A 10,819-nucleotide genomic window follows, 5' to 3' on the forward strand; every position below is an offset into this window, starting at 1 on the left:
TGGCACCTCCCCATTGGTGGGGAATAGGGGTCTGTCAGGGATTGGCTGGCGGGCTGTACGGCTGCCAGCTGAGAGGGCAGACTGCCTGTGGGACCCCCTGTACAAGTCCTTCCCTCGGGCTTCATGGCTGGGGTGTATGGAGCTTTAAGGGGGGAACCATTCGCCTGGCCGGCGGGTTACAGCCATTCACATGGATGGCTCGCACCTGGGGCAGGGGGTGCTCGCCCAAGCAGGTCGAGGAGTTGGTCCAATTGACCCCTTGTCTTGACCTGTAGTACCGCTAGTTATACCCTTGCCGTTATTAAGTTTAATGTTGGTCAATAAATGGCCCAAATTTATACCCAAGCCTTGTGTCTGTCTCTTCATTCCGAATGGGGGGGCAAAAGAAAGAAAGTTGTAGGGACAAATGTAGAAGAATTAATAGGTGAGTAGAGAGGACTGAAGACATACCAGGTTGGATGATGGGCTTAGCAACATTCTGTTTTCATTCAACCTCGTAGTACTTTGCATCCATGGAGAACCTTCTAAAAACAATTGCTGACTACTAAAGAAGGGTAGAGAACATGTCTGTCAGCTTGTTCTGCTCTACTCCTAATGGCTGTACTGCAGAACTGCATGAACAGTTTTAAAAAACTGAAATGTGTTTGCTGACTGCAGCATGGTTCCAGCTTCAGGGGGCCTGAAGAGCTGTCTTAGGCCTCAAGAATTTTGTTCCCTCTGTTCCCCTCTCTTGGTGGCCCTGTATGTAACAGCCACAGTTTTCCAGTTTCCATTGAAATCTACCCCTATGAAGCAAAGATATTATTTGAGTGCTAAAAAACCCCCAAATTTATAAAAGGAATGGTTATAGCATTAACCAGATGCCCTTGGTAGCTGTTGCTAGGCAACCATAAAAGTTTAGCCAGTATTCCAGGCTTGGTTTATGTGAATGAAAGGCAGGGGAAGGAGGCAGGGTGCTTTCAAGGGCTGCTTTGGGCTTCGAGGGAGGAATCATTGAGGCCAGACCCAGAAGCAACTACTGGACAACTTGCTATCACAAGACTTGCTTGATGCACCCAGGCCCAGCTGCTTGCCAATGTTCAACATCAGGACCTCCAAAAGCCAGTGTAGTGTAGAAGTTAGCATTTCAGAGCAGGATGTGGGAGACTGAGGTTTGAATCACCACTCTGCTGTGGAAGCTCACTGGGTGAATTTGATCCAGTCACACACTCTTAGCCTAACCTACCTCTCAAGGTTATTGTGAAATATAGTGACAAGGAGAATGATATAAGCTGTTTAGATCCTCATTGTGGAGAAAGGGAGTATATAAATGGAATAAATGAATACATATGGGGGGCACATAAAAAGTAAATTGTTTAATGTGTTTGAAGGAGAAAAGGACATAGGGAAAGGTTGCCTGGAGGAGTGAAAGAGGAAATAGTGTGGGGAAGGAGCTACAAGGAAAAGAGACGTACACCATGCAAGTCCTTGTGTAGCAGCCCGAAGGGTGATCAAGGATTGAGATCAACAAGAAATCAAGAAGGAAAGCAGTTTTATTAGCTGGCTGGGAACTCAGTGTGACTTTGTCACAAAAGACTGAGCTCCCGCCCCCCTCCATGAGTACAAACTTCCTTTTATACATAAGTAAAGCAGCTGAAACATCTTAATCACATGCATAAGTGCTATGCCTCTCATTGGTTACAAATAGTATTCGGTTACAGCAGTATTTGGTTATTTGTTGATTGCATATGTTTACTTCTGGTATTTGGCAGATACAAGTTGGCTATGATTTGACTTGGCTCTAATTTAACTATGAGCTATAAAGTTATCTTCTGAACAGTCTGTGACCATGCATGTCTCCCTTCTTTTTCCTTCCTCCCAGCTACTCCTTTTTCCTGTGCTGAACAGATACTCTTTGATTGAGATCAGCTATTTCTTTACATCATTACAACAGACCAGTTGTTTCATTGCAGACTATCTGTCACATTTGCACGTTCCACACCATGCAACTGGGCCCAGCTCAGTGGGCACCACACAACTGTGCCATCGGGAGAGGCTGCTGGAGAGGAAGTTTGCAAGGTAAAGACAAAGGTGGATGGGAAGGAGAGAAAAAAGCAGGGAAATGGGAGGCCAGGGAAGGGAAAGAGGACATGGTTGGGACAGGAAAATGAGATGCCCCCCTTGCATGTCTGTCAATTTGTGTATTTATACTTTCAACACATTTTTACTGCAGAGTTTCTTGGTGGAGGAGGTATAGTTTCCTTTTGTATTTTCATATAATGGAAACAATCATGCATTCAAATGGATGGTCCAGAACTTCCATGGACTGGTTTATTAACAACTCTGCAAAATGTAACAATCAGCATGCCAACTGAAGGCGATAGACTTAGAAGGGTTTAAGTCTGCTTAGGACTATATTGTTAGCTTCAAACAGCAGGGCCTGCCCTATTTACACCATCTTCAATGATTCTGGCGGTTGTGGTTTTTTTTTCATTCCAGCATGTATTTGACATTTTCAGTTGAAATATTAATCAGAAGTGTGGGTGGGTGTGGTTATTTGTGGGATGACTTGAATCCATTCAGATCCTGAAAATAAACTAAGCCACTGTGGACTGCTTGGAGGGAGTGATACACAGTGTAACACTCTGTTGTAATGATGTATCCTGCTTTCTTTTTCAGTTTCATCTCCATGCCTCTTTTACGAAGGCATGAGTGTTCAGGACTGAAAATCCCTAGTAATGGGAAGCATAGATACTTTTTTGTTGTTTTTCTTTGAAGTTTCTACCTGTTACAACAGGCTTTAATATCTCTTAAACTACTGCAGTCAAAAGCTCTCAAGGTAAGAAATCGGCACCTCCCGGGGGCGTGCGCGCGCGCTTACCCGGGTGCCGTCCTTTGCCCTCGCGCCTGGAAAAAGCGGGCGGACCTCCCTGCATCCGGGGATATGGGGAGGCGTGGCCGGCAGTTTCGAGCCGGCCCCTGCCTCCTCTGTGGCGCAGTTGACTTTGCAAGCTCGTGGGAAAGGGAGCGTCCCTTGGCTTCCCCGGCTTGCAAAGAGCGGAGGCTAGGCCGTGCGGGCCTTTAAGCCCCGGGGGCACTGCCCGGGAGTTGGGAAGCACGTTCGGGTGCTTTCCCTTTGGAGCGGCTGTGCGGGTGGGCCCAGGAGCTTCAGCGGCGGCGTCTGGAGATCAGCGGCATCCCGGCCTCAGCGGCCTCTCCATCCGGCGGCTCCGGCCGCAGCAGGGTTTTTTCCCTGGGGCTTGCTTTCTCGGGGAGGGTGTTTTCAGCCCGTGCGCGCCACACACGCCTGCCGTGCCTCTGCTGGGGCATTTGCTGTTGGGCCTCCCATTCAGACTCTCCCCCCCCCCTTATTTCTGGCCCTGGGTTCGGGGTTTTCTGCCTCGGTTTGGGTTGGCTCAGGGCGGCTTTGTGCGCCAGCTGGGTCAGTGTAGCCTCCCCCCCCCCATATTCCCCCCCTTCCCACCTTGCTAGGGGATTGCAATAACTGATACTTAGGCATCAGTGGCTATCCTATATATAGAGAGAGTGCGAGTACTGAGGGTGGGGAGCTGGAGTGGTGCTGGCTTGTTAACTTGCTTCAGGCTTGTTTGCCCCCCCCTTCTTTCTGGTTTCTATCCGGAGGGTCCAGTTGGCGTGGGTGGTTTCTGCCCTTTGCTTCCTTCTTAGCCATGCCGCCCAAGAAGGGGGTGGGTGTGAGTAAAGGCAAGCAGCCTGCTAAACGCCCCGCTGCTGGGCGCGGGTTGCCTGCGTCCTCATCTGATGAGGATGAGGGGGAAGCTGCAAGGCAAGAAATTCTGGCCAAGTTGGCTGCTCTTGAGAGAAGTAAAGGGGCGGGCTATGGGCAGCCTGCTGCCTCTAGGGCGCAGAGGGCCTCTAAGCGGGTCTCCTCTGCCACTTTTCAGAGGGATGTCTTAAATCGTCTGTCCGCTCTTGAAGGTTCCGTGGAGGCGGCCGGTGCAGCGGAAGGTCGGTCTGGTGGCAGTGAACCTGGAGGGGCCGTGGAGCTGGAAGCACAGGCTACCACGGAGTCAGCGGAGGAGCCGCCTGTTGCGGTGGTAGTGGACCAACCGGAAGGGGATGGTAAGCCGCCTGCACCACACGCTTCTTACACTTGGCCTTGGGGTCCAGTCAGTGTTCCTGGGCCATCCAGCTGGATCCCTCCATCGCAGGGAGCTGGGTCTCAGGTTAACCCGGTAGGGGGCTTGCAGCCCTGGCCTGGTTACATGTACCAGGGGGCTCAGAGCGGCCCTGTCCCTTGGCAATTATGGGGCTCCCAGTCCCCGTCATTGCAGGTCGGGGCGGGGTCTCCAGCTCCCGGGGTGGCTCAGGCGGGTGTGTCGAGCCATGCTGTGGGCAACCATGCTTTTGGGCAGCCACAGTGGATGTGGCCCCCGGCCGCTGGTATTCCCTATTACCCTGCCTTGGGGGTTATGCCCTACAGGGCCATGCCGTTCGGAGATACTGCGTTGCCATTAGGTGACCACTTGACGCTCGCCACTAGGGACAAGATTTTGCGGGGCGAATTCGTGGACGTCTTTACCCTCCTTTTCCGTGAGCTGGAAAAGAAGGATAAGGAGGACATGGATGACCGTGATAAGGAACGGCTAAAACGGCGGAAAATTGACCGTACCTGGGCGAATTGGTTGCCGGGGATGTTAATTTATGCGGGGGTAATCGCGCGTGCCCAACCTCAGAGGGCTGCCCCTCTGTTCCAATACATTGATATAGTCTATCGGGCACATACGGAGTTCGTCGGGGCTGCTTGGATGCAGTACGACGAAGAGTTCCGTATGCGAGCTGCGGTAGATCCCACGCTACCCTGGGACCGCATTCACCAGCAGCTTTGGCTGCAGCTTATGGCACCTGCCAAGCCCAATCTGGGCGACAGGTCAGACAGCGGGCACTTGGTACAGCGTCTCTCCTCCCCTCCTGGCTCCCGCACCTCTGCGGGGCAGCCGGTTCAGCCCCGGCTGCTTTGCTGGGACTTTGCTTACCAGGGGGTGTGCGCCAGGAGGGGGTGTGGGTTTCGGCACGAGTGCCCCAGGTGCAAAGGCCCCCATGCCTTCTCAGCTTGTCCTCGCCCCCGTCCGCGAGGAGGTGGTTCTCGGCCCGGTGGCGGACAGTGGAAGCCTTCAGCTGAAAAGGGGTCCAACGCCCATAAAGCTGAGGGTCCTCCATAAGTTGTTGCAAGGATATCCGGATAAGGAATCCGCTCAGTTTTTGTTAGAGGGGTTTAGTTTTGGTTTTAGGATACCTTTTCAGGGCCCTCGGGCCCCCTTCATGTCATCCAACCTGCGTTCGGTGGTTGGCATGGAGGAGGTGGTTAGGCAGAAAATTAGGAAGGAATGTGTTGAGGGGAGAGTGTTGGGCCCTTTCCATTCCCCTCCAGTCCCCAATTTGAGGGTCTCCCCATTGGGAGTAGTACCCAAGAAAGCTGCTGGGGAGTATCGCTTAATTCACCACCTGTCCTTTCCCAGAGGTGGGTCTGTTAATGATGCCATCCACGAGCACTTGTGCTCGGTTCGGTATACGTCCTTTGGCGAGGCGGTGGCTATGGTGAAGCGCAATGGTATTGGGGCGGAAATGGCGAAATGCGACATTAAGTCGGCCTTTCGTCTTTTACCTGTCCATCCATTGGATTTTGAGTTGCTAGGATTCTCCTTTGATGGCCAGTTCTACATGGACAGAGCCCTCCCTATGGGATGCTCAGTTTCCTGTTCGGCCTTTGAGAAATTTAGTACCTTTCTGGAGTGGGCATTGCGTCACAGGCAGTACTGCCGTGACTCCGCCCACTATTTGGATGATTTTATTTTTTGTGGACCACAGGGGTCCGGCCAATGCGAACGGTTGCTGGCTGGCTTCATAGCTTTGGCGGGGGAGCTGGGTGTTCCCCTAGCTCACGAAAAGACTGAAGGCCCCACCCAGGTTTTGACTTACCTGGGTATCGAAATTGATACCGTTCAGCAGACTTTCCGTCTCCCAATGGCAAAGGTGGTTGAGCTTAGAGCACGCTTGGCGGCGCTCAAGGATAAAAGGAAGGCTTCCTTGCTCGAACTTCAGCAGTTGGTGGGCCACCTAAATTTTGCCTGCAAGGCGGTGGCGCCAGGGCGCCCTTTCTTGCGGCGGCTTTGTGACGCGATGGCCGGACTTCGGCTCCCACACCACAGGATCCGGCTGTCACATGGGATCAAGGATGACCTTAGGGTTTGGGAGGAGTTTCTTACCTCCTTTAATGGGGTCACCTTTTGGCGAGATGATCTGCTTCTTGAAGCGGAGCTGCGTGTGTCCTCAGATGCCGCTGGATCAGTGGGATTTGGGGTTTACTTTCGGGGGCACTGGTGCGCGGAGCCCTGGCCCGCCGCATGGCATGACGGCGATATTCTCAAGGATCTGACGTTTCTGGAATTTTTTCCAATTCTGGTTGCGGTATGGCTGTGGGGGGAAGAGCTGGCCAATCATGTAGTCCACTTTTGGTGTGACAACATGGCTGTGGTCCAGGTTATTAACTCATTGTCATCCCGGTCGCCCAGGGTCATGCGGCTGGTCAGGCCGTTTACGCTCAGGTGCCTTCGTTTGAACGTCTTGTTTCGGGCGAGGCACATTCCCGGTCTAGACAATGGGGTGGCGGACGCTCTGTCTCGCCGGCAGATGGAGAGGTTCCGTCAATTGGCCCCAGATGCCGACGCCTTGCCGGTCCGGATACCCTCGGAGCTGTGGATTCTTGGAGGGCCGAAGCACGCAGGGCCATCCGACTAGCCATCGCTCCTAGCACCAGAAGGTCGTATGATCGCGCGGTGCAACAGTTTGCCAGCTTCCGGCTGGAAGCTGGTTTGGAGCAACACTGGCCCATTCCGGCGGAACACCTGATGCAGTTCTGCGTGGAAAGGAAAAGGGCTGGCCTGGCGGTGAAGTCCATTCGTGGGCTTTTGGCTGCCCTGGCCTTCGTTAGTAAGGCTCGGGGTTTCCCGGAAGTTACGGGGGATTTTAGGGTACGGAAAATGTTGGAGGGGTGGTCTAGGGAGGTAGGATCTCGACCTGATACTAGGCAACCCATTTCCCCTGCTATCTTGAGAGGTTTGAGTATGGCGTGGGGCCCAATTTGCTCCTCGGAGTATGAGGCCATTCTTTTCCATGCGGCTTCCCTTACTGCCTTTTTTGGAGCTTTTAGAGTCGGGGAGCTTGTAGCTCAATCCCGGGATGACAGGTCTGGTAGAGCCCTTGGGGTTCGGGATGTGCAGTTTGATGGAGACGGGGTTTCCATCTGCCTTCGTTGTTCCAAGACTGACCAGCGCCGGAAAGGGGTAGTAGTCCAGCTGGGTACGTGTGCTGAGGAGGAGCTTTGCCCGGTGAGGGCTTTGCGAGCTTTTCTCAAAGTGCGGGGCCCGGAGGAGGGGCTTCTCTTTCGTCACTGTGATGGGACACCCCTTACGAGGTATCAGTTCTGGTCCATTACAGAGAGGGCGCTTGCCAGGCTCGGCCTGAAAGGTTTCAAGTTTTGCTCCCATTCATTTCGTATTGGGGCAGCCTCTACCGCTGCTGCTATGGGGTACCCCGAGGCGGCCATTCGCAGCGTGGGGCGGTGGCGCTCGGCGGCGTTCAAGGGATATGTACGTCCCCTTCTGCACCAATCGTAGCTTTGGCTAATTGTTCTTTTCTTCTTTAGGTGCTGTGGTTCGCCGAGGGAGGTGTCGGATCCTCATCTGCGGACACAGTATGATTTTTTGGGCAGCGCATCAGGCCAAGAGGACCCCGTGGGGGTCTCAGCTTGGCCTTAGTCGTTGGGCCCAGGTTGAGTGGCAGGGCCGTCGGGGCCTGCGTTGGCCGGGCCTGTTGCCGCTCCTGTTTGAGGGGCGGTGTTCCCCGCCGCCGGATTTCTTAGTTATCCACCTAGGTGGCAACGACTTGGGCTGGGTTAAGGGTAAGGCCCTTACTATGCAGGCACAGGCTGACTTAAAGTTCATTGCTAAGCAATGGCCTGGTGTCCTCATCATTTGGTCTGCCATCCTCCCACGCCGTATTTGGCGGGAGGCTTTGGATCACGACGCTGTTGAGCGCGCTAGGCGCAAGGCCAACAAAGCTATGTTCAAGGCATTGTGTGCAGGGCTGGGGATTTATTTGCCCCACCCTCGGATTCGTGACACGTATGCCAACCTCTACAGAGGTGACGGCATTCACCTGTCCGTCCAGGGTAATGAAATATTTCTGACCGATTTACGGCAAGGGTTGTTGCTTTCCCTGCAGGAGTTGTGGGGCGTCAGGGCCTAAGCAGAGGCTTGGCCCTGTCGGTGGCAGGTTAGTTGGGGTAGGCAGTGCGGGCCGGTGGGCACCCGGTGGCATTTCCCCATTGGTGGGGAATGGGGGCCTGTTACGGATCAGCGGCGGGCTTTACGGCTGCCAGCAGAGAGGGCAGGCTGCCCTGGGTCCCCCTGGAAAAGGCCTTCCCTCGGGCTTTACGGCTGGGGTGTATGGTGCTTTAAAGGGGGGAACCATTCGCCTGGCCGGCTGGGTTACAGCCATGCATGCATGGCTCGCACCTGGGGCAGGGGGTGCTCGCCCATGCAGTTCGAGGAGCAGGTCTGGTTGACCCCTCGCTCTAACTGTACCGCTAGTTACCCTTGCCGTTATTATGCTGTTAGGTTATTCAATTATAAATAAATCGGTCAGAAATGGCCCTGTTTTTACCCAAGCCTTGTGTCCGTCTCTTTGTTCCAAATGGGAGGGCAAATCGGCACCTCCCGGGGGCGTGCGCGCGCGCTTACCCGGGTGCCGTCCTTTGCCCTCGCGCCTGGAAAAAGCGGGCGGACCTCCCTGCATCCGGGGATATGGGGAGGCGTGGCCGGCAGTTTCGAGCCGGCCCCTGCCTCCTCTGTGGCGCAGTTGACTTTGCAAGCTCGTCCCTCCCACCACTCCCTTGTTTGCAGCAGTACAGGTTTTGCCGGTCGCCGGTTTCGGGGCCAGGTAGGAATTTTTTCGCCCTTCGCCTGTTTGGCTGTTGGTGAGGGGTGTTTTTTGCCTACCTTGTACTGCTGGGGTTAGAGATAGGCTGTTTATAGTTGGCAGGTTAGTTGGGGTAGGCAGTGCGGGCCGGTGGGCACCCGGTGGCATTTCCCCATTGGTGGGGAATGGGGGCCTGTTACGGATCAGCGGCGGGCTTTACGGCTGCCAGCAGAGAGGGCAGGCTGCCCTGGGTCCCCCTGGAAAAGGCCTTCCCTCGGGCTTTACGGCTGGGGTGTATGGTGCTTTAAAGGGGGGAACCATTCGCCTGGCCGGCTGGGTTACAGCCATGCATGCATGGCTCGCACCTGGGGCAGGGGGTGCTCGCCCATGCAGTTCGAGGAGCAGGTCTGGTTGACCCCTCGCTCTAACTGTACCGCTAGTTACCCTTGCCGTTATTATGCTGTTAGGTTATTCAATTATAAATAAATCGGTCAGAAATGGCCCTGTTTTTACCCAAGCCTTGTGTCCGTCTCTTTGTTCCAAATGGGAGGGCAAAGGACTTTGTAGCCTTCTGTATAGAATCCAAATTTGGGATACGAATTGCTTTGGCTGTCAAACACATATATTGCAGTCACCAAGATAAATTAGCTTATTCTGTGAAATGTCTCTGTTGATAAAATAGTAACAAGCTTTTCATCATCTGGCTAGGGCTCCTGAATAATACATTTTTCCTTCAAGCTCCAGAACACAGAAAGTTCTTAAATGGACTCTGAAGAACATGCTTGAAACAATCCTGATTGAAAAGCAGGGACAAAATTATAATGTTTGTCTCATCTGTTAGACTGAAAAGGCTTCACAATGATCTGATCTACATGGCTGAAGATCTGGGTAGGGGAGTGGTTGTTGAAAGTAGTCAAATTTCACTACTTGTAAAACCGCTGTCAAATGAGAGTTTCAATACCTCTGAAGTTGTTTGTAGCTCAACAGACCAGAAACCCATTGTGGACCTCTTTATTTCCATTTGTTTTTGTTTTTAAAAGCCATACACAATGAAAGGCAGTAAAATCATTTCATCCGTAGCAACAGGAAAACCCAAAGTCATATGAAGCTTTGATGAAGCAACACACACGCACCCCTGACTGACAAGTGAGAGACTTGCAAATGATATACTTTTAAGGGTGTGCCGTGAAGCACTGAAGCAGGTCTAATTTCCCCTTGACCCCCACCCTGCCCCCAAAGAAAAAAAGTTTAAAAAAAACATTGCCCTGATGTTAAAATGGTAAAAACTGGACTGGGATTCCATAGAAACTTTAATCGGGCTATGGTTCAAGAACCTCAGATTTGCTCTTTTGTATTATTATTAAATGTTGGTTCTTCATTAAGAAATAGCAGAGCTAGACCTTTCTAAACCCTGTAGGGCTGCTCACTGTTGATGACCTGCAGGAGATTTACAGCAGTGGAGTCCCAGAAGGCATCATTGCTGATGCTGTAACATAATTTCCAGGAACATAGATCCAGAGGAGTTAGCCATGTTAGTCTGTAGTAGCAAAATAGTAAAGAGTCCAGTAGCACCTTTAAGACTAACCAACTTTACTGTAGCATAAGCTTTTGAGAATTACAGTTCTCTTTGTTAGATGCATCTGATGAAGAGAACTGTGATTCTCGAAAGCTTATGCTACAGTAAAGTTGGTTAGTCTTAAAGGTGCTACTGGACTCTTTACTATAATTTCCAGGAGAAAACCCAGAAGTGACATCACACACATACCCTGCAGTGCTCTAGGAATCTAAGGACTAAAGCAATGTTGAAAAGGAGCTGTAATAAAGAGGAGTTTTACAAAAAGCTACCTAGATCCAACCCACAGTTTCCAACAGCATTAGGATG

At 52.4% G+C, this 10,819-nt stretch overlaps 1 protein-coding gene across 1 annotated transcript; it reads left to right on the top strand.

The window, feature by feature from the left end:
- Positions 1-3,466: 3,466 nt before the first annotated feature.
- On the top strand, positions 3,467-9,454 carry LOC129336467 (uncharacterized). The gene is made up of 2 exons (XM_054989567.1): positions 3,467-4,080; positions 7,664-9,454. Exons 1-2 carry the CDS (start codon positions 3,669-3,671, stop codon positions 8,263-8,265), a joined length of 1,014 nt encoding a protein of 337 aa, XP_054845542.1. The 5' UTR covers positions 3,467-3,668; the 3' UTR covers positions 8,266-9,454.
- Positions 9,455-10,819: the final 1,365 nt, after the last annotated feature.

Source organism: Eublepharis macularius, chromosome 10 (assembly GCF_028583425.1).
Source record: "Eublepharis macularius isolate TG4126 chromosome 10, MPM_Emac_v1.0, whole genome shotgun sequence".
NCBI classification, from domain to species: Eukaryota; Metazoa; Chordata; class Lepidosauria; order Squamata; family Eublepharidae; genus Eublepharis; species Eublepharis macularius.

What these genes read in the sequence shown, in the direction of transcription:
- LOC129336467 (XM_054989567.1), top strand. Translation starts at nt 3,669, where the DNA reads ATGCCGCCCAAGAAGGGGGTGGGTGTGAGTAAAGGCAAGCAGCCTGCT. An exon ending in GGACCAACCGGAAGGGGATG is followed by an intron (nt 4,081 to 7,663) that starts GTAAGCCGCCTG and finishes TTTCTTCTTTAG; the next exon opens with GTGCTGTGGTTCGCCGAGGG.